We start from the raw sequence: 24508 nt of genomic DNA on the forward strand, positions 1-24508 counted from the left end.
GATGGGAATTTCATCCACGCTTACAAAACGCGGCACCACATTTATAGCGAGGAACACGCCCTCATCGTAAGCCACAGGTGTGAATCCAACCGGTACCGACCAGTACATCTATTTTCTTCATAGACTAAGAAGCACCCAAACGGGCAAGGGATGAACCCCCGTATGCCTCAGTTACTGGGGTACGGGCACTCTTACGTGAGTACGCTGCCAGACGGCGACTCAGGTGCTTGAGAATAACACCGATCTGGAACTGTTACGCTGAAATGGTTCGACAAAATCGCATGAGCAAACTTCTAGTGACAGAGGTATGGGAGAGAGACAGGTCATCCCTATGAATGCTGCGGTCGGTGTGCGGATGCCTGGCTGCCGCCAAAATTCGGGGCAAGTGTGGGCTCAAGAGACAGACTTGTGGCAGACACAACCATTACATTTAACTCCAGAGCCCATGCAACAGGCTGCCCTTCTTTGATGATGCAGGCTGGCCCCCAACACTATTTTCCTAGAAAGCGCGCAATGGTGTACATCGGTGAGCTTTTACGCTGCCATTGGTGCGCTGCAACATTTTCGATGCAGAGGCATCGGCGTTGCCGAATCCCGAATTCCTCAGTGTTGATTGACACTGCCCACTAAATCCAGGTACTGCCTCAAACAGATGTGCTGAATACGAAGAAGACAACGAAGTCATGCAAAACCTGTAGCAAGCCGCGCGCTGTTCCCAGATCACCATGCGGCCGTACAACGCCCGACATGGCGGACAGTTTTATCTCTGTTCTCGCAAGAATTACCTGCTCCAGAAAGCTTACGGTTTGCCGCTGACTCAGAATGCAAGCACTTTCTGCCGCCTGAGCCGTGCTGCGAGGGCTTGTAAACTCCACGCACTTCGATGCCCGTGACACCGACGGCCAAAATCAGCGCGTGCCATGTAAAACCAAGCGCTCTGAGGAGAGCACTCCGGATCCATTCCTTCTGGTGCCAAGGAAGAAAGCAGGAATGCGCCCATACATCGGGCATGTGCCTGCATCCGACGCGTAGGTTGGTCAGTTAGCGACTAGGAATCGCGCCTGGTCTTCTGTGGAGTAGAACATATTTGTAAGTTCCAGCGCCTCGTGAATGAAAACACTCTCATCAACGCCAGTGACGCATCCTGAAGCCATTCAGCGGTATCAAATGCCAAAAACGTATCATTTTACAGCAGTACGGTTCATGGTGCTTGAAGACCCCCGGATAAGTGCTCGATAGCGAAAACCATTGCCGCGTCGCATAACTGTAAGTAGAATTATCTCGCAGCTGGTGCGACTTCAAATTGCGACAACAAAAGGAATCGCTTGTCGGCTTTTTCGTTGTGTGTTGAGTTCATCAACTGTTGTGCATTGTCAACCCTGCAGCCCTTCGAGCGCCTAGAGGTGTGCTGTCTGTTGATGAATGAACTCGTTCCCGCTCTTGTCACGGGACGCATTCGTAGCTTCTTTGATTGGTGGATGCCTGCGCACGGAGCGGAAATGAACCGTTCGTGCGTCAGAAAACCGACAACAACCTTCGTGTCACGATCTGGTCCCTGGTGTTCCGCTAGCTGCATCGTGATAAATAGGATGCGATGTTGTTTGTTGGGTTACATCGTTCGGCTGGGGGCTACACGCCTCCTGTTCATCTTCAGTAGTATAGTTTCTTTGCCCAGCGTTGGGGCACGGGCGAACTGGTTGGTAACCAGTTCATTTTAGGCTTCCCGGAGCCGTCGACAGAGGGACTCTACACTACCTCTACACTGCCACCTCAGCCAGCGAATGTACTCACTATGGACACGGAGGCGTCATCATCGACTCTCCGTGAGATGCAGAATGACCCGCACCCGGATACCGCCTCACAAATAAACTCGGGTGCACACGGAAGAGCCCCTGCCCGTACCAGGCTGCGATGCATGAACGCCGAAGTCTTTTCTAGGCTTCGCAGGTATCTACGACGAACGCCGTTTTGTAGCCGGCATACATGCGTCTTGAGGGACAGCAGTTTACATCACGTTTATTTAGACGAGCACCGCGCTCGTTGTGATATAATCGAGGCGCTCCGCTCCGTTGACGTGGAGACAAACGTGTACCACAGAGACAGAGAGGCTGCTGCTGCGGCCGGTATCGTTGATAGTCTGCTCCCGAAAGGCAATCTTTTCACAGTAGACCTTCTTGACAAGGACTGCCAACCGCTGCACATGATCCGGGGAGGATATTTGGGATTAGGCGGAAATGGAATCGTTTTTGAGGCGTCGGCTTCTCGGCGTGGGCGGCACGAGGTGTACGCCGTCAAATTGCTTTTCCTGGACAGCAATTTCATGCATGATACTTATAGGAACATTATGAACGCACTCGCTGTAACGAGGCACATGGAGATGCGGATTTGCACGCTTCTTCGAACGTCTACGGCGGAAGAACTGTATCTTCAGGATGGGTTTGCTGTGCCTCTTCACTGCGGGCGAATACGGGGGCTTCCTGATCTATTTTATGTGGGCAGTTGGGGTGCTGCATGCAGCTTTGTGGTTCTTTATAAGAAGCTGTATTGCAGTCTCGCTGACCTTATGTCGGCCTGCTCCTATTTGTCCAACCCATGCAGGTTGCTGCTGTCAAGGCAAATGATAGAAGTTGTCTACAATTTGCATGCCAAGGGTCTCGTCCATAGAGATCTCAAAGATTCGAACTTTTTGCTCGATGGGCAAGGCAACGTGTACCTGGGCGATTTTGGCCTCAGTGTTCTGAACAATAGCAAGGAAGCTATTGTTTACACACCTAAGCTGACAGATCCGGCGGACGCCAGGACTTTGCTGAAGGCTTGGGATGGCCGGCGGCCGGTTTTTGCCCAAGTTAAGCAGGAGGCAGACTTATGGGCTTTGGGCATGACCTTGTACAAGTTGTGGACAGGTGTGTATCCTTTCGGGCTTTCATCCAAGCACTTCAGCAAGTCTAAGGATATCACGAACTACATCCAACAGCTTAGCGAGGATACCAGCACCTCCAGCTTCCTGCGCCGAGGCCAAGATGTCTGGGGCCGACCCATTCTCCCCGAAGTGCAGAGGATTATTCAGGGCCTACTACGCTTCGACCGTCGCGAGAGACTACGCTTAAGCGATATTATAAACACGTCGCCCCTGTTTGCTTGAATATCGATGGAATATCTGGTCGCAACTATCCTGTTCCGCAGGGGCAGCGTATATTTCGAACCGGAGACAGAAAAAATGCAACGCATGCGTGCGTTGGTAGCCGGCTTGGTCTCTCCGCCATTCCCAGGTGGGTTCTGTAGAGATGTGGGGTTCTTTGTAAAAACTCGTTTTGCCTCTACAGCTTCTATATCGCACATGCGCCGTCCGAAGAAGTAGTGACAAAGTGTTGGTGCTCCGTATGACTGTACACGTCCTAATGGGACGCTTTCGGGAAACAGGCCTTTCTCGATATAACTGCACTGTGATGTGTTACTGGGATGTTCGCCGACCCTCGCGGCCGTACCTGGTTCATGGCCTATCAGAGCCATACGGGACGGATGCTGTGCTACAGCAAAGGGAATTGCGCCTGCGCCCAGTCCAGCGAAAACACAGAGTCTTGAATGCATCAGATTCTGATCCAGTTCAGGCTTCGGTACGCGTAGAGTACTTCTCGCGAAGTTGCAGTGCAAACTCGCAGCCCAGCCCAGCAGGGCGCCAGCGAGGGCGGAGCCTGCTGCCCCGTCACCAGGCTTTTAGTTTGCCGCTTTCTTGTGCGAGACTGAGTCGTCACCAGTCGATGGGATTAGTGACCGGGGGTTTCGTCGCGGACCGCACCACCGGAAAACCTCCGCGCTATCCACTGTATACAGGCCGCCGCGTCTGAAGCTGTCGGCATATGTCCGCTCGCCGGGTAGCGATTATCGATATGACAGGTGACGCGGACAGGGGATACTAGATAAACTCGAGTGCCAGCGTTACTTTACAAATGGCATCAGCGTGAGCTCCATTGTTTGGCACCGCGACTGGTTCTACAAAGCGGCCCCTCTCGTTAAAATGGATCAGCGGCTTCCAGCCATCCGACTTCCTTTGGGCTTCAAGTGCCGGTAAATTTCTACACCAGTCACAACTGCGAAGAAACGGAGAAGATGTTGAGCTCTCAGCCTCCCTCCTTCGTTATGCGTTGTGTGGATAGTTCCAGATCAACCCCCCCATGCATGCTTGTGCGGCGCCTGAACCTAGCGAATCTTTCGGTCAGTACCATACGCAATGCCGTACAATCACTCCTCTTTACTTGACTGCTGACCCTCCAAAGCGGGGCTCGTTGTCCCGTGGGCTTGGAGGCCACGTCACATTCATTGAGACATGGGCAAGTGCGATCTTTTACATTTCTACGACCCGCTATTTTCCGCTGATGCGAAAAGACGAGGTGCCCGTTAAAATGCACGCAGCTGCAGTATCACCTCAATTCGGGTATAGAAACATTGCGGACCCTGAATGTTTTGACATTATTTCTGCTCTCAGACTTGGAAACTGGAGTGAAGAAGCTTCTGCCTTTGACGAAGCCCGCAAACACTTCCAAGAGAAAAAGAAAGCTGGTAGGAATCAGGTTCAGTTTCGCTGTACACTTTTGGTACGCAGGTCACAGACGGAGGGACATACCCCGAAGGACACGAATAGACGCCCGTGAAGTCTGACTAATAGAGTTGAGTAAAAGGCAGGCGAATCACGAATTTAAGCAGCTTCGATTCGAGAAGAGCTCAATGCTACATAACACGGAGCACTGATGACACGAAAAATGTAGCTTTCTGTGATTAGGCACACGTAGCAATCGATGAGGAGCCTTAAAACTGCTAGGTTCCTGCTTGTTTGATATTAAATCAATACGCATAAAGGTGTCACTCCGGATCAAACGTGAGCCGTTGAAAACATCCTCCCGTCTCGCGCTAGAACAGCCAGGAGCAAACACTACTTCTGCTGTCGGAAGGAATCTTCCGTATGTGGCAGTTTCGTTATCAGCTTTCATAGAACCATTTAGTAGGAATATCTTTCGGGCTGCCAGACACGCCGAATGTGAGACACAAGAATACAAGCGTGCTTCATGGGCCGAATTTTTTCCTGCTCTTATATTTTATTATCTGCTGGTGAATACGGAGGTTCAGGCGAACTACTAGCAATCAAAAAGTCCAAGAAACTTAGCACCAGTCTTCAGCCAGCAAGCCTTGGAAAGCCCAAAGACGGTTATCTCCACTTCGGACAACGGGCGATGATCATCAACGAAAAAACTGGATGCTTCTTGTGTACCGATGCCGGAGATACAACGGAGAAGGTTGCTGGACTATCTTTCGCATGTGCAACTGGGCCCTGCCCCCAATCCTGCGTCAGGAACGTGTTTCAGCTATGTAGGTACGACATCCGAAACACTCCATGCCACTCAAGCCTGCAGAGCTGGCAGGATAAGCTCCTCCGCCCACGAAACCTCGCCGTACTTTACGCGTACGCAGACAAGACTGTCAGAGCTTTACCTCCAGCATGATACTGGGCTTTTTTCATGAATATCATTGCAGGGAGGGGTGTGGCCCCGCTACCAGCAAAAGGCAGCAGGCAGCACCGCCTCGGCGATACACCTGTCTCGTGGGGCGTCGCCCGCGCAGAAAATATTGAGTTTGTCGGCGGCACGCCAGGGGCTGCCGTCTCGAGGAAGCCACGTCCGGTGCGGGTATTGAAATGACTTCATTCACTAGACCGCACCGCGCACTGCCTGCATACCCGGGGGTCTCGTTGTCGAGAGGCTCTGAGACGTGGCAATTCGCGACCCCTCTGCGGTATTTCGTTTCTTTCCTCAGACCGAGACAGGATGATAATTTCGGATCCCAGACGATCGTACATTTCGGGCAACCTGTCTCTATCAAAATGGATCCTCAGCTCTCCGAAACCTGCCCTGTCAATGGCGAAGGCAGCGACGTGAGCTCAGACGACTGCTTGCGGCAAGGCACTCCCGCGAGGACAGGCACACCGCATTGTGCTCCCCTTGTCACTCACGTTGCACAAATGCGTGCCTCGGTCGATTGAACAGTCGCTTTTTTGCCTGGTAGAGCCTCCCCGTCTCGGCCTGTGGGGTTTGGCGTCTTGATGTCCCATGCAGAGATTCCTGCACAGTGAACTCATATCGCCTACTGCTTCTGCCAAGATCTCGAACTTCCAGCAAGTTCTGTTCTGTCCGGCCCCGTCAGCAAACGCAGAATGGAAGGTCAGTCACCCCGCGCGGGGCAGAGGCGCCACTGGGTCTGCGAGCAGATGGCCGCGCTCTGAGGATGGCTTTCACCATTCCACGCAAGTCGCCAGATGGTCTCAGTGGAATCTAGAAAGCGTTGCGCGGACTTGGCTCCAGACGGAGAGCAACTTACATGGGATATGGTTCGAGTCGAATCACGATTGAGCTCCGCAAGACAACCAGCCGCGGGAAGGCACGCCCACACGGCGCGACTGGCTGCCCTCTTTCGCTCTGCGAAATGTGTCTCCAACCCCGACTGCCTTCGACAGCTCCGCGACGGCTTCCTGTTGGATGTTTTGTTAGCAGCACGAGTTTGCGACGCTTTTCATCTTGTTGCCTCCCACCAGATTTTCCACGTCGACCCGCGCATTCGATTTGAAACCGAAGGCAGCCCCGTCCCAGCAAACGCGCCAGTTGTCATCAAACACGCGCGAACGGGTCAGATGCTCGCCTCCTCGCCCAGGATGAAATATATTAATGATTTCGGAGTCGAGTACGAGGTAAAGAACTCTGCAGGCATCCCTGGAGTAACGGGGTCGCCGCGCAGTAAACCGATTCGCGATAGCCGACAGCGTGCTTGTCGGCAGTCCTTTTCGGTTTAGGTTTCTTTTGCGGCGCTCCGCAGAGGAGGTTCAGCGCCGCGGGAAGCCCGTCAGGCGATGGCGTCGACGGCTTTCGCGCTTTTTTTCAGGTCTACTGCAAGTCCTACCTGAGGACGAACAAAACTCAGAATCTGATTGCCGAGTCACTCGGAAGAACGACATCAGACATTGACTCGAAACAGCAAGGTATGTGTGCGCCGTAAGGCACGTGTGGGGGTCCTCGGAGCCTCGTCGCTACTAGTTTTATCCCAATCGGCTTCGAACTCAAAATTGCCCTGTGCTGTTGCCGCCCCCCAGAAGCAGAGAACAACTGGATGATTCTCACAGTGACCGAGGACGGCGGGTCGCGGGACCCCTTCAGTGACTAGCCGTGAGGCACGGGACAGAACTCGAAACTCTTCCGCCCTTTTCGAGTGATAAGATTCCGCAGACGCCGCGAGTTCGCTGAAGTCTTGCTGGAGCAGGAGCAACGCAGCGGAGCTGGCTGGGTGAAATGTGTATATGGGCACGCGGGCTAGCGTGTCTGTTAGTTGTTTTGACCCAGCTGATTAACGACCTCCTTGACACTCGCGTGAACTGACCTGCAGCCTTCGGAGCGACTCTGGCTGCCCCTGAGGATGTTGAAACACACCCTTTTGCGACGCGATAATGGAGACTGCACTCTTTTTCTGTCCACGAAGAGACCCCTGTTTCAGCCCGGCCTCGCGAAACAAACTAGCCTCTCGATGCATGCGAACCGCCCAGGGCCGATCTGCCTGGAAGCAGTCTCACTCAGGCACGTACTTCGAATTCACACACGACTGTCGTAGCCTCTGTCTGTGCGGGCAGTCAAATTACGCCGCTGCGGCGAAAAAGAATGGAAAACTTTGCGGTATTCCAGTGCTTCAGCGTGCGCTGCAATCGTGTGGAGAGCGGAGACCTGTGAAGGCCTCTCGGCGTGGCATGCCCGTCCACGTCGAGCTCTGGCCGCTGCTTCGAGCCGTGGTGGACTCGCTGTCGCTGAAAAAGACGGCAGGACTCACGTTGCATTTCGCTTGGCTTTTGACAGGGGAGTGAACACGTTGGGCGAACCGCCTCAGATGCGAGTCTGATGCATACGCGGCACGACGTGTCGGTACAGCACAGTGTTGGCTCGCGTGGCGTCAGACAAAATTACACGACGGTGGACTACTCACTTGTATCCAGCCGCACGCTGTGCCGAAGCGGAGAAGACATTCTCCCTAGAAATACGTTCTGCGACTGTGTTTCGCGGGCTTGGCTGCTCGTTGGGACTCGAACGTTTTCCCGCCTTCTATCGTCGATGTTGTCTCCGGACTCTCGTAGTGCCCTTCCTGAAGACGAATGTCACATCAGAAGCGGTAGCCAAAGGCGGCGATAGATTCTGCCAGCGCACCGCTGGCCTCGATGAAAACCCGCGTGACCATAGCTAGAACTCGGTCGCCGAGACAGCAGTGACTGACTTGATAACTGCTCCGTGCGCTAGATTGCCGCTCAACTCAACCCCTGGAAGACCTCCACGCAAATAGCGGCTGCCGCCTCAGATGAAGTCCAGCGCACAGCCGCGGAAACAGGCCTGGTCCCGATGCGGCGGGCGCCGACAGAGGAGAGGACGTTTGCGTCCTGCCGCGTGAGCACCTTGGTTGACCCGAAGTATGCACAAAACACACTGAATCCATGGCTGCGCCACGCGTGACTAGCTTCATCGCCATGACAGGGACACGCGTCTGCCGAAAAGTATCGAGTGGAATTGTGGAAAACAGGTTTCGCACTGTGCCGGTTGCTGCGGGGGTCCGCGCCCGCTCTTCTCACCTCTCTCTTCTGGGCTTCGCGGAGCATGAAGGACTTGGATCTCCGCACGGGGAGCACCTGCAGGAGCCCGTCGTCTCCTCGAATCATCTTCATCGCCTGCTGTGCGTCAGAGCGCTCCACAGACGCTCGCGGATGCCTGAAGACACACGCCGCACGCAGAGCTCTCAACCGGGCTTGCCCTGACCCCCACAGCTTGACAGAACCCCGCCCTCACTCTCCCGCGGCGCCAGTTGCGAGCGGCCCCAAGCGGCTGCAACTGATGCGCCTTTGAGAGGCCTTCCAACACTAATCTGCGCGCCTCTGCGCGGCAGTGGCTGCGGAAGTCCACGCGGCCGGCGACGCGGGTCTGCCGCGAAAAAAAGAGACAAATTCCCACCTCGGAAGCAGCTCTTTCTTGCCAAGAACGCCACGCGAGCGCAGGAACTGCAGATGGCCCCTAGCCTTCATCCTGCACATCCGCACAGCATGCAAAACACACGCGAGCGCCCAACCCTAAACGCTAAACAGGGAATTAACCTTCAGAGCTGCACAGCCCCGTTGGATCTCTCATCTGGTGAAGAGGTTGACGACGAGGCTTCCACGTTCAGCGCGGCGTCTGCCCTTCATCAGGCAGGCGAGAGGGCAAAGCAGAGGAATACACGAAGAAAACAAGATAGATATGCGTGAGCAGCTCTTGAGGAAACAACGTTGTGTGTGGCAGACGACCCCAGAGCGCGCTATAGAAACGCCATCGAGGCAACCCGCGCTTCGGCGCCGCCGGCCTCGAGTCTCTCCCCCAACACGAAACTCAGGCAAGCGCGCATGCCACAGATACTACTCCCCACAGTCGCTTGGAGGCCCTCACACGCGGTGGCGGCTCAGTGCCTCACAGCTCAGCGAGAGTTGAACTGCCGCTGATACTCTGCGCGCGGCCGCCTCCGCCCTGGAGAGCAAGGATTGCAAGGCAGTCGCTCAGGCCGTCAGGGGGAGCTCTGCCAGAGTTTTGAGCGCGTCGGAAGGGAACTACCGCGCCTGTCGTCGCTTGTCTCGCGCGGATGCTGACCTGAAGTACAACTTCTTGATCGCCCACTTCGCCTTCGGGCCGACGGTGTTTCGATTCGGCGGCAGACCGAGTTTCTTGCGGCCGCCGATCTTCCGCTTCGGATTACTGACGCACAGACACCACCGCAGGCGAGACAGCCGGCAGAGAGGAGACGCAAACATGAAAAAATGTCCGCTCTAAAGACCCTTCTTCAGGGAAACAGTCCCACAAAAAGGACGCGAACTGCAACTCGGCATCGCGTGCTGCATCCCAACGCCGCACACGCAATCGGCCCTCGCAAGTCCCTTGAAGAGTCCCTGCGTCTCTCAAGAGGAGCCTAGCCTCTCTTCAAACGCATGCAGGCTTGCCCAGCCGGAGGAGGCGGGAAAAGCTCGGTCTGCAGCGCCTGCGAGAGAGACCGATCCTCTGCTCCTGCGTGAGACACACAAGCGCCTCCTCCTGGAGGCCCTCGGAGCCGCGTCGCGTTTCTCACTCTTACCGCATGTCAAGGAGCTCCTTCCAGCGCTCTTCGAGCCGCAGAATGCGGCGGATGCGGGGTGTGGCATGTCTGTAAAGAACACGTGACAGGGCGAGCCGGAGAAGCAATAAATATATATATGATAAACATAGTCCACATGCAGGCCACTACGCGTCACATGCAAAGAGGGCTGAGTGTCCGGCACAGCCCCTCGACGGACTCCGGCTAAAGCCTCGAGAGACTCCACACCTCCCTCGCCGGCACAGATGCAGAGACGCATCACCAGGAGCCGCTGACGCGACCTCCAGAGGCACTGGGACCTTACGCACATCGCACACAGACGATAAACACACGGACTCTATTCACAACGCTGCACGCGAGACAGAGACTGCACAGCCTTCCTGCACGAAGAGATGTCTATACGGAGAAGAAACACTGGCTGTGGGCTTGGAGAGCTCCTTCGGCCGACGCAGACAGCGGTGGGTTCCGCACCGCACGCTGCCTCGGGAGGGGGGGGAAGGGGTTTGAGACTCCACAGGGACACAGACTCCACAGGGACAGCAGCTGAGGCGTCTCTTACCGCAGCTCTGCGGGCGATGTGGCGGCTCGACTTGCGTTTTGAATTTGTTGGATGAGCGGCAGATTGCGTTTCGAGAAGAGAAGCGTCACGCGGCCAGTCTCCCCACCTCGCGCCGTGCGACCACTGCGGTGCAAGTAGTCCGCGAGCGTCTGCGGAAAGTCAAAGTGAATCACGTGTTGGACGCCCTCGACATCGAGGCCGCGCGAGGCGACGTTTGTGCAGACTAGGATGTTGGTCTCGCCCTTCTTCAGCTTCTGAAAGCTGCGACGCGCAGGGTCAACCCGCAAACAGGCAAGTCGACTGACTGCGCAGCGCAACACCACGCCGGCTCGCGGTGCCGGAGCAGTGAACCAGATCAGATTTCGACTCACAAAACAGCGTGCGCCCACACCGGGGAACACGGACAAAACGGCGCATTCAGTCCCACGCGCCCAACGCCTTCTGGATGAAGGACGGTAGCGGAGAAGAGACGTCTCCTCGGCCCACTGCGTCGGGTGGCGCGGGCAGATGAATACCCGCAAGCTTTCTACACAGTGCAGAGCTAACTGGCGAATGATTCGGTGAAGACTCCGCATGACATGCCCTTAGATTTGCTTAACGCAGACGCAGACAAGGTCTCTTACAAAATTGAGACAGAGCACCCCAACAGGCAGACGGGCTGGCTCGTGAGCATGAAGCCTGTGCCACACGACCCACCCCACACTGGAAAAAGAAGACGTGTTTCCATTGGAACTCCGCAGCAAGCAAACCGACAGACTCCACAGTTGTGTTCTGGACTCGGCTGCTCTGTCGCGCTTCCTCACCTCGCCTTGCGAAGCTTGAAAGGCATAAGTCCGTGCAGGCAAGAGACGCGGTAGCCCTTCTCCAAAAGCGTGAGGTCGACCGCCCTGAGAAGCGAAAGACAGACGCCGCCACGAGATAAGGGCCAAGCGATGAAGTGGAAACCAAGCACCCGCGCGCGAGACCGGGTCGCGAGATCAACAAAGCAGGAGCCGAAGTGAAAAAACCCTTGCTCACTCCTCAGATTCGCGGGCAAGGCGCTCCGACCGAAGAGCGTGCCGTCGCGCAGCCTTACACGCGGGCCCCCACCAAGCTCAGCCCACAGAGGCATCTCTCAGAGAAGTTAGCGAGGCCGCAATCGAGCTGTAACTCCAGAAACAAAGCTACACAGAAGTCCGGTTCTACGCTGCGCGCCTTGTGGCTCTCAAGCGCAAATCGCAGAGCCAACCGGTCGCTGCAGCAACTCGTGCAGACGCAGCTTTCTGAAGGCGCTTGACTCGAACTTTCACGAGCTCGGGTCTGGCGCCGCCCGCGCCTCACCTGCAGGTGTTGACAGTATTGCAAAAGATCATGGTTTTCGCGTCCTGCGTCCCGCCCACGTTTTCCTCCAACACCTCGAGGAGCCGCGACATGCGGTCTTGGCCGTGGAGCGAGACGAAAACTTGCTGCACGCCGGCGGCCGCAAGGTGTGCGTCGGGTGTACATACACTCGAGATGTGGACGCGGCCGAGCTGGTGTTTGAGGAACCTGCCGAGCGCGCCGGTTTTCGTCGCTGCGACGAAAACCATCTGCAGCTCGTTCGCCCGCGACGCGGCCTCGGGCGTCGCCGGCTCGCCGGCGAGGCCGCCACGCGGTGCGTCGCGCATTTCAAGCAGATTCTGACGCGCGCGGCTCGCGGGGCTCCCGGGGGTCTTGAGACCCGTGCCCCCTGCGACCCCGGGGGTCTGGAGGCCCGCGCCCCCCGGGTCGAGCGCGGGCGCGCGGAGTCGTGGGAAGTGGTTGCCGAGGAGGGCACAGAGCTCCTGTTCGTAGAAGGCGTCGCAGAGCGTGTCGGCTTCCTCGACGACGAGGGCCTGCACGCGGCGCATGTTGACGTTTTTCTTGTGCAGATGCAGCAGGAGGCGCGCGGGGGTCGCGACGACGACGTCGACCCCGGAGCGCAGCATGCGGACCTCCTTCACGTAGGACTGCCCAGCCGTGCAGGCGCCGGAGGTCACGGCCGCGGAGAACTGACGCAGCTGCGTCAAGACTTGCAGCGCGAGCTCGCGCGAGGGGACTAAAACGACTAGCCGTGGCTGCTGCGGATGGGGCGCGAGGCGCTCTGAGTCGGTCGCCAGGAGGCGGTGCAGCAGCGGGAGGGCCCACGCGAGCGTCTTGCCGCTGCCCGTCGGCGCGACGAGGAGCGAGGACCGACCTGCCAGCAGCGTGGGGATGCAGCGCTCCTGAATGTCTGTCGGCGTGACGATCCCTCCACCCTTCAGCAGCGGCACCAGAAGCGCCCGATGCAATGCCGAGAACTGAGAAAGCACGCACGCGTCCAGCGCCTCAGCAGACGCGGCCGCCGCCTGGGCAGCCGAGCCCGGCCCCCCGGCGCCGCGCGAAGCCGCCTGACGCGCCTCCTTCGGCGCGTCCTCCAGGCAGGAAAAGGGAATCCGCCCCTCAAACGGCAGCTCTGGAGGCAAAGGCGCCGGCGGGAAGCCCTCCTTTGCGACCCTCAGCTCGCCGGCCACGCCCCCCCCCTCCTCTTCCCCAACGTCCTCTCCCGACCGAAGAGAGACACTTCGCGGCGAAGCTGAGTCAAAAAAAGGCTCCTCCCACTGGCGCAGCCCGGCGGGCGAAGCTCCCTCGATCTCGCCAGACGGAGACGCAGCAGCGGTTGCAGACGCCTGCGAGTCCTGCAGCGCACGCCGCGCCCGGGCTCTCAGCTCTTCAGGAGGAGCTGCGCGGCTCTCGGCGCCTCGCCTGTTTCCCTCCCGCAGCCGCGCGCGCCGAAGCAAGCGGACTCCGCGGCGCTCCAGGCGCATGCAGGCGGTCCAGGCCGTGGGACTGTCCCTTGTGTGGTCTCTGAAGACGCGATCTGAAGAGGCTGCTGCCGACGAGGCGGGGGCAGTAGGGAGAGGAGGTTGTGCAAAGACGCCACAGCACGACGCGCCACAATCAAGCTTTGCGTCAGCAAACGTCAGCTGCGGCGCCCGCACAGCGTCTGCGAGGCGCGCGTCATGCTCGAGAGATCCTCGATGCAGAGTTCCAGCGGGAAAACAAGTCGCAGTGGGCAGCGCGCCCTGCGCAGAGAGAATGCCCACCCGCAGCCTCGCGCGCCCGCCTGAGGCAACGAGCGAGGAGAGCGCCGACGCCATCGCGCCGGGAGACGGGCTTGGAAAGAAGAAGAAGGTCAGATTCTAGAACAAAGCAAAGAGGAGACGGCGGTCGCTGCGCGGAAAAACCATCATGCCGCCTCAGAGAATCGCTCAAAGGGCGAAGCGCCTGTACAGACAAAATTGGAGAAGGAAGACGACGTCGAAGTGAGGAAAGAGACACTCGTCAGAGTGACACTGAAAAGAAGAGAATAGCTGAGGCGCCAAAGAAGAACGAAACTGTGGAAGGTAGTGCCGCTTGGAGACGAGACGAGAGAGCGGCGGGGCCGTGAGTCCCGAAGGACAGGCGAGGCGAGAAAAACGTGGTGCCAGCAAGAAGAAGACGGCAAAAAGGCTGACGAACCAAGGAAAGTGAAGGAGAGGAGGGGAAGGAAACACAAAGAAAGTGAGAGACAAGGAAAACGACTGAGGAGACAAAACGCAACTTGCCGCATGCAGCAGAGCGGAGCTGCTGCACACGCACGCGTAGAGCTGCTCGGGAAGGGGATTGCTGCGTTCTCGCGCAAGCTTGAGTACTTTTTAGGAAGCCTCACTCACAGTCTTTCGATTCGATTTACAGAGAGCTGTTTTTGGAGAAAAGTGGAGAGACCGCGGATTCGAACAGATCCGTTGACCCGGCTGCAGCGTGCCGCATGCCTTCTTTTCTTGCCCATTGCATACCCTGTTTCAACTGTTCTCCGTGATCTGGCACGGATACATTCGCGAGGGCGGACAGAGTTCTCAGGAAACCTTGCTTTCTTTTTCGCGCCTGTGGTCTCGCTGTGAGAAGCGCAGTGAATTCTGCACACTGGAGGTCGGAGGTGACTTGCTCGGTGGCGTGTTCTACGAGCAAAACTCGCGAATCCGAACTTCGGGCCCCGATACCTCTCCGCCGTTTTGGGTGTACATACACCTCCCTTTTTGGGCGGAAACGGCTAGCAGCACCGAGCCAAGAAGCCACGCGGTCCTGTTTGCAGCCGGACGTTTTCTTCGCCTAAATTCGTGAATGTGGTGATGGCTCCTCTGTTTTCGATCCTTCTCGCTACGACTCTCCGAGCGCTGGCCCTGTCTTTCCCATCTTCCTCTCCGTCTCGTTTCTTGGCTCTCCAGCCGAGCCTCAATCACGGCATAGCCACTTCGCACGGCGCACTTGCAATCCCCCGCAGCTTCGCTTCACTCTTCAGGTAAAGCCAGGTGGCGCTTTTCAGCGAGATATGGCCCCATTTGATCGGCGCGACACCAGTAGGTCAGGACTCCTGGATTCTCGCTCTAGTTGTTTATTTTGTTACTTCGCCGACCTCAGCGCCCCTGCCGGTGCGCGTCCATTTCTCCTTTGCGCTCTCCGGAACGACACAGCGGTCTTTCTCGGTAACGCACGATGTACTGTGTATCTGCCCACATTTCTCTCTCTCTCTGCCGCGATGTCTCTGCCCTGCCTCGGCTCCTCAGTTCGTCCTCCATCAGCGTTTGCGTATATGTATGGATACATGCGTGCCCGAAGACTGGAGAGTGATCTGTCGCATCCGCGGGTGTACGAGATTGTCGAGAGCGAACTTGCGCGGCTAGGGCTTCGTCTTCCGCATGTCCTTCAGGACGGCGTAGTCAAATTTCTCGCCAAAAACCGAAGTCTATGTGCGGATTCTTCTTCAAGAGGCACTATGTCAATCAGCCGGCTTCTCATGTACGAGCTTGCAGTGCGAGAAAGGAGAGAATCGTTCTGTTTTCCTCGGAGACGCAACCTCAAAGTTGCGCGCGTCCTTTTTATTTTGCTGGGCGCGTCATAGCGCGTGTAGACTCGGATTCGGCTCTCTCGCTTTATTGCACTCGAAGTCTTCACCGCTCCCCCCCTCAAGAATATGTAGTATACAAAGGCGTCTTAATATATAAGTATGTGTATCTGCGTGCGGTTGGTTTCCTGTGTTGAGGAAGCGTGCATTCGGAGAATACTCCCGATCTCATGCTCGCACGCTTGAATCGAGGTTCATGCCAGCAGAAGTGCAAGTCGAGGCCGTTCTCTGTGAGCCCGCGGCGGCTCTGTCTCCGCGTCTGTGTAGGTCTCTCGAACGCGACGACCTAGAGTCTCGAGAGGCGGCGCATCGTGCGTGTGGAGGCCTTTTGCCTCTCCATCTCGCAACTGCATCTTTGAAAAACTGCTCACGTCGGCGCTTCTCAGTCTCGCGCGTCGAGCCTGGTGGCGCCGGCGGGGAAGATGTGCCTCAAAAAACTATGTGGAAGATTGGTCGCTGGACGACAGCCTCCGGATTCATGGACAGAGATGCCTGTTTTTCTTTGCAGGATGGGCATCGGAGGCAGCAAGCCGGTCTTCGCGCCGAGCGCGATCCCGTCGTCCTTCAGCGCCGTCAAGGTCACAGATATTTATGGAGCCGAGCGCACGCTTGGGGAGTGGGATGGCAAGGTGAGACCTACAGTGGGTTAGGGTTTTTAGAGTCGTCTGCCGTCGTTGCCCGTGGCCTTCTGCGCAGGTCGTGGTCGTGAGTGGATCAGATCTCTGTCTGTCCCCGGAGGCATCCCTCGCCCTTTTTTGTTTCTCTCTTCCTACACGCCGTCGCCGTTCCTGTCTGTCGAGCGACCCTTATTGGGAGCGCCGTGGCGGCGGCGCGCGCACCTGTGTGTCTGGATCGCATCGGTGCCTCTGCTCAAGTATCTGTAGAAGTTTTGTCCCTTTGCGTGGCGGGCACGTGTAAATGAGCCGCGCGACTTGTTTCGACTCTCAGGTGAAGCTCGTCATCAACGTCGCGTCCAACTGCGGCCTAACAAAGGGCCACAACAAAGAGCTCTTCGCGCTGCGCGAGAAATTCGGCTCTGAAAACTTTGAGGTGAGACCGGAGAGGCGACCTGAACCTCTTTCCGTCCTGCCCCACCCTCCCCCTCTGCCTTTCGCGTCTGTTCCCTCTGCGACTCTACGTTCTGCCCTCCTGAGACACCTGCTCACGAAGGCGCTGTCGATCGTTTCGTGCCCTTCCCCCGTCTGTTGCCTGCGCAGATTCTCGCCTTCCCCTGCCGGCAGTTTGCTGGTCAGGAGTTCGAGTCGCTGGACGACACGAAGGCATTCTGCGAGCGCGTGAAGATTCCGTTTCCGGTCTTCGCCACCTCAGACGTCAACGGGCCTGGAACCAACCCAGCGGTCCTTTACTGCAAATGGAACTGCGATGCGGTAAGCCTCTCGCGCGTCCTTCGCGCTGCACTCAGATCCTGCCGCTCTAGGGGGCGGTCGCGTGCCTTGCGTGTCTGCCTGAGACGTCTCCTGCTGAAATATAGACACTCTGCGTCTTTGAGAGAAGGCGACGCGAGTCTACCGCACGCGCCGTCTGCCACTTTAGCTTTGATGGGACACCGGACTTCCGCAGCGAGTCGGGCGCCTCCTTTTCTCGATGGGACAACTTGCGACGCTAGTTGCGAGTCCGTGACGCAAACACCACACGCTGGTCCCCGCTGGAGTGAGCATTTGAGGACAGAAAAGAAGGCCGTAGTTCGCACCTGTCTTCGCGGGCCTCTCAGCGAGCCTTCATCTCCGCGAGGCAGACGCGGCACAAGCTCCTGGCCTCCAGGCCCCAAATGAGGTTTTCCACTGGGGGGAGACACCTGCGGTACTGCTCCTGCGTCTGTCTACCGGAAGAAATAGTTCGCAGCCCGCCATGGTTCGACAGATCGGTAGAGGAACCACGCAAATGCGTCCATGCATACTTGACTCTATGGTTCTATAAAAATGTGTATATGTATATATATGTGCGGTGTGTCTTGCCATACCGTGGGCCTTCGCTCAGTTTCTTGGCCCCGGAGTTTGAGGGGTGAGTGTCGCTGCGTGTGGCGTTTCCTGTGTCCAGTTTTACACGCCCATGAAGTGCAGCAAGGAGGCGAAACTCAGTGACATCGGCTGGAATTACGGCAAGTTCCTGTTGGATCGCGAGAACGGCGTGTACCAGTACTACGGCCCGCGCACCAAGCCTCTCCAGCTCGAGGAGGATATCCGCAAACTAATCGCCGGCGAAGTGAAGGGGATGAAGCGCGACGAAGACGGCCAGCTCAAGTCGCTGTAAGGAGCGCAGGCTCGGGTACCTTGCGAAACGGCCTCGTGTTTCACTCTATGGGTTTCGCGACAAAGGGGGCAGTCTCAGCGGTCACGGGGCCCCGCCGTTTCGATTTTTCTTTTTTCGCCACAGTCTCAATATCTCCAGAAAGATGACAGTCGACTCGAATCACAACTTTGAGAGCTTCGGTCAGGTGACTGGACAGGAGTTCAGCGTGTATAAACGTCGGGGGCAGATGCGCGTCCTGGCAGACATCCACGTTTGTGTTGGTGACTGCATCTGGACTGTGTGAGCACCGACGAGCGAATGAAACTGTCTTTTTCTGGGTTCGTTGTTTCTCCGTCCTCGTGCGGGAACTGTGAAGAGGCAGGCCGGAATTTCACAGCGCACATCGCGGTCTCGTGTGGAAACCTCGGCTCTCAGTGAGTGGGCGGAACTTCGCGGTTCGCGCTGTCTACGTTTCTCTCTCGCCTTTCTCGTCAGATGATGCGCACACGAATCTCCGAGGCGCCGCAAGCCTCGTGATGTCGATCTACGAAAAGTCTCTGCTAACGGCTAGGTCTCGCGCGGTGTTTTCCACACAGCGCAGTCGTTCACTCGTCGACTATCGTCTCTCGCGATCGCCTGGGGAAATCTGGAGGACACTCAGAGCTTGTTGTAGGCACTCTTCAATGAAGACAGCTGCTTTGTAGATGGCGTTCACACGGAAGTCGCGAGTTTCGCAATCCCGACAGATGCGTTCCTCGCAACATGCATGCTGGACTGCGATCCATGCGGTGGGCCAACAAAAAACAACCCAAACGGCGGTGTCAGACTGCACTGCGGCGGCTGTGTAGCAGCATCAGCGTCCGCGCCTTATAGACGCGGTAGATCTGGTAGTTCCTGGACAAAGCGACCGGAATCATGACGCAGCAGCCGCACACCCCCACCGCGAGCCAAATGGCGAGCAAGATCATTGCAATAACGATGTAATTATCTGCGACAACTGCACATCCCGTCCGCAGGGCAGACGCCTCGCACGCGGCATGGACGTTGCTGTCCATGCCAGCCAAGCGCAGCATGTAGAGATGCACTGCGTTGGCAGTCACAGCGTCGCCCCTCTTGTACGGTCTGCCTGTTCCCAGCAGGATAAACCCGCACTTCCTCTCGCAGTCGTAGGGCCACCTGCGGAAATTCAAGAAATCTTGCGAGGCGAAGGCGCACAACAGCCCCTGAAACGCAAGGGCCGTAATGGCGTGACCGACCTTGTCCAGGAACTGAGGATCTCTGCTGAACCCTTCGACGCACTCCTGGGGAACGGGCTTTCGGCCGAACTCACCAATGGCGAGACTCTTGAGCAAAGGGGCAGATATCCCAGAAAACTGCGTGTGACTTCCCGACCGCAGAGCAGTGGCGTTTGCAGAGATATCCTCCAGCGCGGGAAACCCGATGTAGGGGGCCTCGCTTCCTTTCATGATGACGCTGTGAGCCGGGCCGACTTGTGGAAGGCCGTTTTCAGTCCCGGGCAGACGAAGCCGCAGGAGATCCGGGGACTCTTGCACATCGAAGACAAGATCGCTGTGTAACTCTGGGTTTCCTGGGGAAGTCGAAGGTTTCCGTCGACCACCGTACCCGTGCAGTGGAGGCGGCAAACGGTATGCCTTTCTAGAGAAACCGTCGTTGAGCAGCGCGTTCAGCGCGTCGGCCTCCTCGTTTTTCGTTTGCCAGATGCGTTCCAACAATAACTGCCTCTCGAGCCGTCGCAGGTGCCTGGAGAGCGCCAGGTCGTCACTTGCTGCCTGCTGCGGCCGCTTCGCCTCAAGCCGGGCGACTACCGGCAAGATGTTTTTCGAGGGCTTCTCATGCGCTTCTTCTCCTTTGAGGTCTCCAGGTTGTGTAACCAGCTGCCGCGCTCGCTCGGACCGGTGATCGCCTTCAAGGTTAGTTACCCTCTCCAGGAGCGCGATCTTTGGTGTTTCCGCTGTAGCGGTTCGCTGCCCCGCTGCGGTGGCTGCCTCCGCCGCAAGAGCAGAATCTGGCACAGGCGGTTGGTTATTGGTGAGTTCGTAGGGATCCACGATGAAAAACGGAGCATCCTCCTTCCTTCCCGTGTGTTTCCACTCTCTTTCCCGCGCCAACCAAACATCAATTGACCTATGAACCCGAATGTAGTCGCTCAGCAACGTGACGTGAAGAACCCAGGAGACAGCCATGAACACGAATAAGCATAGACCCAGAAAGACGTACATCCCCAGGGCCGTCCTCGACCGCGTTACCAGACCTGTAATGCCAAAGGTCCCTATAAGAAGTCCGGCTGAAATGAAAATTCCTCCAAAAATGAGGTGCGTGAAGGAAATACAAAAGATTATAACTACTCCAAGGGTAAGATAAAAGAGAACTGAAAGCAGCACGAGCCAAATTGCGAGGGGTTTTTGCTTTTCGACTGGATGCTCCGCGAGTGATACAGGTTGTCTGTCGCTCTCCATGGAGACCTCAAAAGCTGAAGCGGGCCCAAGCTTGGGAGTGGGTGCACCTGTGGTTTCTCCGTGGCTCGGAGTGAAATCCGGTCCACGTAATGGCGTAGTATCATCCTCCACTTCGACCGGTGGTGTCCGCGCGGTCAGCGTGAAGCCCGGAGGCGGTGGCAGCTCATGGAGGACTCCACTCTCGATGCGTAAATCGAGCTGAGGCGTGGGTGGGAGGTCCACAGTGCTTCCGCCCCGGCTTGGAGCAAGCAGAGGACTGTACCTACCCTGGAGCCGTGCTGGCGGCGTATCCGCGTCGGCTGCCGATGTCGGGATCATCGTGAATGCTCTGGCGGCGCGGCAACGCAACTTGACAGTCTTGACAAAAAACGTGGTCCGGTTTCCGAACCAGGATGCATATCAGCCACGCCGCACTAAAACGCCAGTACATTTATCCTCGTGCCTTTGCAGAAAGACACGTATAGCTACCCTCCTTCCACGGCTGCTGCCCGCAATGCGTGAACGTGAACCCCGCCGTCCCGGACGCCTCGACGGCAATGAGCTGGTAGTCGTCCTGCCCAATGATACGTTCGAGACGCATGATGAAAAATGCTCAGATGTGGCTGTGATGTTGCAACTGTGGATGCTTCCAAGTCGCAAGCAGTTAAAAAACCGCAGGAAGCAATGCAAGGGCGCTGCAAAATCTCAGGTTCCGAAGACGCGAGTATGGTAGATTGTCCCGTATCTGCCGCGCCCAGCCGCATCTCCGCTCTCACGGGATGACGGAGACCCAGAAAAGACTCTTCTTCAGCCTGGCGTTGAACCACGCCGATACGCACGCATTGTCGCCCACGCTCATAGCCTAGATCGACATGTGCGAGGCTGGTGACCTAACGCATGACCCTCTCTCCTGCACGCATTGCCGGTTGGTGTTTCACGAGAACATGCTAGTGCTTCGGCCCCGGAGAATAACTGCATCCTCTGTGAATCTCTCTGGCTGTCAAAGAACGGCTTCCCCAGCCCCGCGGAGTTTCTGGGTAGGCGACTAGCCCCGCCACACCGGAACAGTCGAGTCGAGCCAACTCGCGCAGACTCCGGCTGCCTGTAAAGGAATCACCATATCGCGAACACGGACACAAGCATTTTTTCTCTCTGTTCAGTCCTGCAACGCCACAACCCTTATTTAATGCATTTCTGTTACTTCACCAGCATTCTCAGTCATTCTTCTGAAAAACCAACACTGTTTGAATTGGTAAGAAAGCTGCATTTCCCCGCACATTCGCCAATCTAGAATCGATGATCACCGCGCGCAGCGCTAGTCAGACTTGCTTTTGACCGTGTGTCAGAACTCTTGTGTTAATATACAACTCGCTAGTGTTGCAGTGCTTATACCATCTTGGCGGCCAGTGTATGTCAGTCCCGCTGCAAACTGGGCGCTCGCATGCTTCACTTACTTTTGTGACAGACACCGCATTTTAACTCACATCTCTTGGCTGGATTTTGTGTAGGTCAACCGCAGCGATGGAAACCTCTAATACTCTTGCCGAACCCCGAGCTCCTGTTCCAGCAGGCAGCGAGGTTGCTGCCTTGGAGCGTTCGGACGAGATCACCGACCTCAACCCCGTCGTCCGCCAAGTTGACGTTGTAGAAGAAAAGGCTCTGGGAGACACAAACGAGCGAGTTGTCAAGGTCGTTGTCAGGGATTTCCAAGGCCAAGATCGAGGAACTATTGGCAGCACCCCGGAACTTATCCCTAACTTCGGCCCAGACTATATTCCTCCTAGCTTCAATCACATACGAGCTTGGGATCTGGACGGGGTTGACCATATGATGGACGAATTCGACGGCAAGGTACTTTCCACTGTTCGTCGACGGCGTGCGATGCATCAGAATTAAAGTGCTTGTAAGCGTTATAGTCTACCGTTCACGTGGTGACTCTATGGAGACGCCTTTCATGTTTTTCTAGAGTAAGAGTCGCTAAATCCCGTACAGTTCCTTGATGCGCGACGGGCTGTAATTACTGGTCTCCATACGCGACTTTAGTACCCGTAGGAGGCGGAGCTGTGGGTGATGTACTCCCCCTATATCCAGAGGGAGGTTGTATTTTTAGTCTCTGTTCATCCCACGGGGCCGGTGTTCAATATCGCATTTTTGGGACGGAACACGTTGCTCGAATCCGGTGTGCAGCGGTTGCACACCCCTTGAGCCTCCAGCACGGTTTCATCCGGCGCGAGAGCTCCCGAATGACTGTTTATGGGGTAAATCGTGTGAGGGGTCGAGTTTAATTTGTTATGACCGTCGTCACACACACGCGCTCTGCCTAATTCTGTGGACCGGAGCGCGTTTTTTTACATTTCGAAGAGAGGGGGACGAAAGCATACTTTTCGGCACTAGCCAAACTCGTGACCCCGTCAATGATATAGACGCTGATGGTTCGTTGGCCTACCTCTGTCGGGTGATTGCTGCGGCTACCATCAGGTCAAGCTCGTTACGAATGTTGCTTCGTTGTGCACCACTACAAGGACGAACTACGATGAGATGCGACAGCTCTATGATAGATTCTTGCCGCAGGGGTTCGAGGTAAGTCCTCAAGGTCAACGCGGGCGGCACTATTGTGTCGAGAGGTCAGCGGTCGTATTTCTGCGTGGCCTTACTAATACTTCGGCGGTTGCAAATAGTCACCGAAGTCACCATCCAGGTCAATTATGGATATTAACACTTCCATACTGGGCATATGCATGAATATTCCAGATTAAGCATTCTCGTACTCACTCCGCTTCGCATTATCTGAGGATGCTCAAGAGGGTGAAAGTGTGTGCCGCAGTTGGAACTTTGAGCCCTCCCTCGCGTGCAGTGGTGTTGCGCACCAACGCCTAACGAAATGTGCCTCCACATCGGGACAGCATTGATATGTTATCCAGTAGTTGGACAGTTCCTGACCACGCTTACCACGCAGTTCAGCGATGCAGATACTGTGAAGCACACACATCCAGCCTAGATGGCTGCGCGCAATAGGAGTAAAACATCTTTTCGTGTGCACACCTCCTTGCAGATACTGGGATTTCCGTGCCAGCAATTCAAAGGTCAAGAGTACGATCGTCATGAAGATATCAAGGCATTTCTCGCTAACTACAACGTCGCCTTCCCCGTTTTCGAAAAGACCATAGTGAATGGGCCAGAGACTCATCCAGTATTCCGCTATTGCAAATGGAACAGCGAAGAGGTACGGCAAAAATTTATTCAGATTGCTTCGTGCTGAAGCACTAGCGCGGTGTCACGCTCATCGGCTGGCGGGTCGTTCCACAAATGCGGTGGCATTGCTCATGTTGTATTCTGCTGCTTGTTCATCTCTGTTGCTTTTGCCCCTACAGCTCTACCGGGACGGCGATCTGGGCGATATATCGTGGAACTTCGGAAAATTTTTGCTCGACCGAGATAACAGAGTGTACAAATATTATGCACCCGAGGTCAACCCTCTTCAGATGGTCGAAGACATCAAGAAATTGTTGAGAGGTGAGCTCAAAGGAAACATACGTGGCCCAGATGGGAAGATCCACAAGGAGCCTCCAGCTGTGAATCAGGAAGATCAGACGCACTGGTCGTAAGACAGTACCACCCGTCTGGCCCTATGCAAGAAGACGACGCTGCACGACACTGCTCCGCAAAACATCGGCGGCATCGCGAATGTGATCGGAGTTGTATCCGGAAAGCGGTGAAGAGGATGAAACAGCTTCCATTGTCGCCTATAGCCTGATTACGGGTATTGTTCAGCTATCTGCCTGTGACCTGGTGAACTTTCGCTGGCGTGCTTTCAAGGAGGATAGTATGCGTGATGATATAAACGAATGTATTCGTCCATAGTTCGGCTTTCTGTTTATCCACTGTGTGTGTTCTCGAGCAAGAGCACGTGCGTGACTCATTCGACGTCGGGGTGGCTCGTCGTTGCTGAGGGGCCGATTTAAGGACAGGTGTGCTGTGTTCTGAGGAGCCTCCATAGGAAGGCAAGCGAGACGCTTATGGCGCGAGGCATTTCCTTTCCCTCTTAAGTTCATGCCGAATCACACGCACTGGAGGCTGAGAGTTCATTTGTTGTCATCGACAAAAGTAGAGAGCGGCATAGCATTCTATCAACAGAGATGCCTTCGATATTATCGAATT

At 56.2% G+C, this 24508-nt stretch overlaps 6 protein-coding genes across 6 annotated transcripts; 4 read left to right on the forward strand and 2 right to left on the reverse strand.

Moving 5' to 3' along the window:
- Positions 1 to 2200: 2200 nt before the first annotated feature.
- BESB_049030 (rhoptry kinase family protein ROP41) lies at positions 2201 to 3142 on the forward strand (the record flags this gene model as incomplete). The annotated part of the gene is made up of 1 exon (XM_029363354.1): positions 2201 to 3142. The coding sequence occupies one exon, from the start codon at positions 2201 to 2203 to the stop codon at positions 3140 to 3142; it is 942 nt and encodes a 313-aa protein (XP_029220720.1).
- A 1918-nt stretch (positions 3143 to 5060) lies between these two features.
- On the forward strand, positions 5061 to 7203 carry BESB_049040 (EF hand family protein; the record flags this gene model as incomplete). The annotated part of the gene is made up of 6 exons (XM_029363355.1): positions 5061 to 5365; positions 5806 to 5923; positions 6105 to 6209; positions 6581 to 6733; positions 6925 to 7021; positions 7133 to 7203. 6 exons carry the CDS (start codon positions 5061 to 5063, stop codon positions 7201 to 7203), a joined length of 849 nt encoding a protein of 282 aa, XP_029220721.1.
- An 852-nt stretch (positions 7204 to 8055) lies between these two features.
- BESB_049050 (DEAD/DEAH box helicase domain-containing protein) lies at positions 8056 to 13860 on the reverse strand (the record flags this gene model as incomplete). The annotated part of the gene is made up of 8 exons (XM_029363356.1): positions 8056 to 8166; positions 8645 to 8780; positions 9021 to 9092; positions 9687 to 9791; positions 10165 to 10233; positions 10724 to 10984; positions 11527 to 11610; positions 12044 to 13860. The coding sequence occupies 8 exons, from the start codon at positions 13858 to 13860 to the stop codon at positions 8056 to 8058; spliced, it is 2655 nt and encodes an 884-aa protein (XP_029220722.1).
- Positions 13861 to 16153: 2293 nt separating this feature from the next.
- BESB_049060 (thioredoxin-dependent peroxidase TPX1/2) lies at positions 16154 to 17915 on the forward strand (the record flags this gene model as incomplete). Its single annotated transcript, XM_029363357.1, has 4 exons — positions 16154 to 16273; positions 16593 to 16694; positions 16862 to 17032; positions 17703 to 17915. 4 exons carry the CDS (start codon positions 16154 to 16156, stop codon positions 17913 to 17915), a joined length of 606 nt encoding a protein of 201 aa, XP_029220723.1.
- Positions 17916 to 18715: 800 nt separating this feature from the next.
- Positions 18716 to 20689, reverse strand: BESB_049070 (uncharacterized protein; the record flags this gene model as incomplete). The annotated part of the gene is made up of 1 exon (XM_029363358.1): positions 18716 to 20689. The coding sequence occupies one exon, from the start codon at positions 20687 to 20689 to the stop codon at positions 18716 to 18718; it is 1974 nt and encodes a 657-aa protein (XP_029220724.1).
- Positions 20690 to 21871: 1182 nt separating this feature from the next.
- On the forward strand, positions 21872 to 23955 carry BESB_049080 (peroxiredoxin PRX2; the record flags this gene model as incomplete). Its single annotated transcript, XM_029363359.1, has 4 exons — positions 21872 to 22201; positions 22829 to 22930; positions 23403 to 23573; positions 23722 to 23955. 4 exons carry the CDS (start codon positions 21872 to 21874, stop codon positions 23953 to 23955), a joined length of 837 nt encoding a protein of 278 aa, XP_029220725.1.
- Between the last annotated feature and the right edge of the window lie 553 nt (positions 23956 to 24508).

Source organism: Besnoitia besnoiti, chromosome III (assembly GCF_002563875.1).
Source record: "Besnoitia besnoiti strain Bb-Ger1 chromosome III, whole genome shotgun sequence".
Lineage (NCBI taxonomy): Eukaryota > Apicomplexa > Conoidasida > Eucoccidiorida > Sarcocystidae > Besnoitia > Besnoitia besnoiti.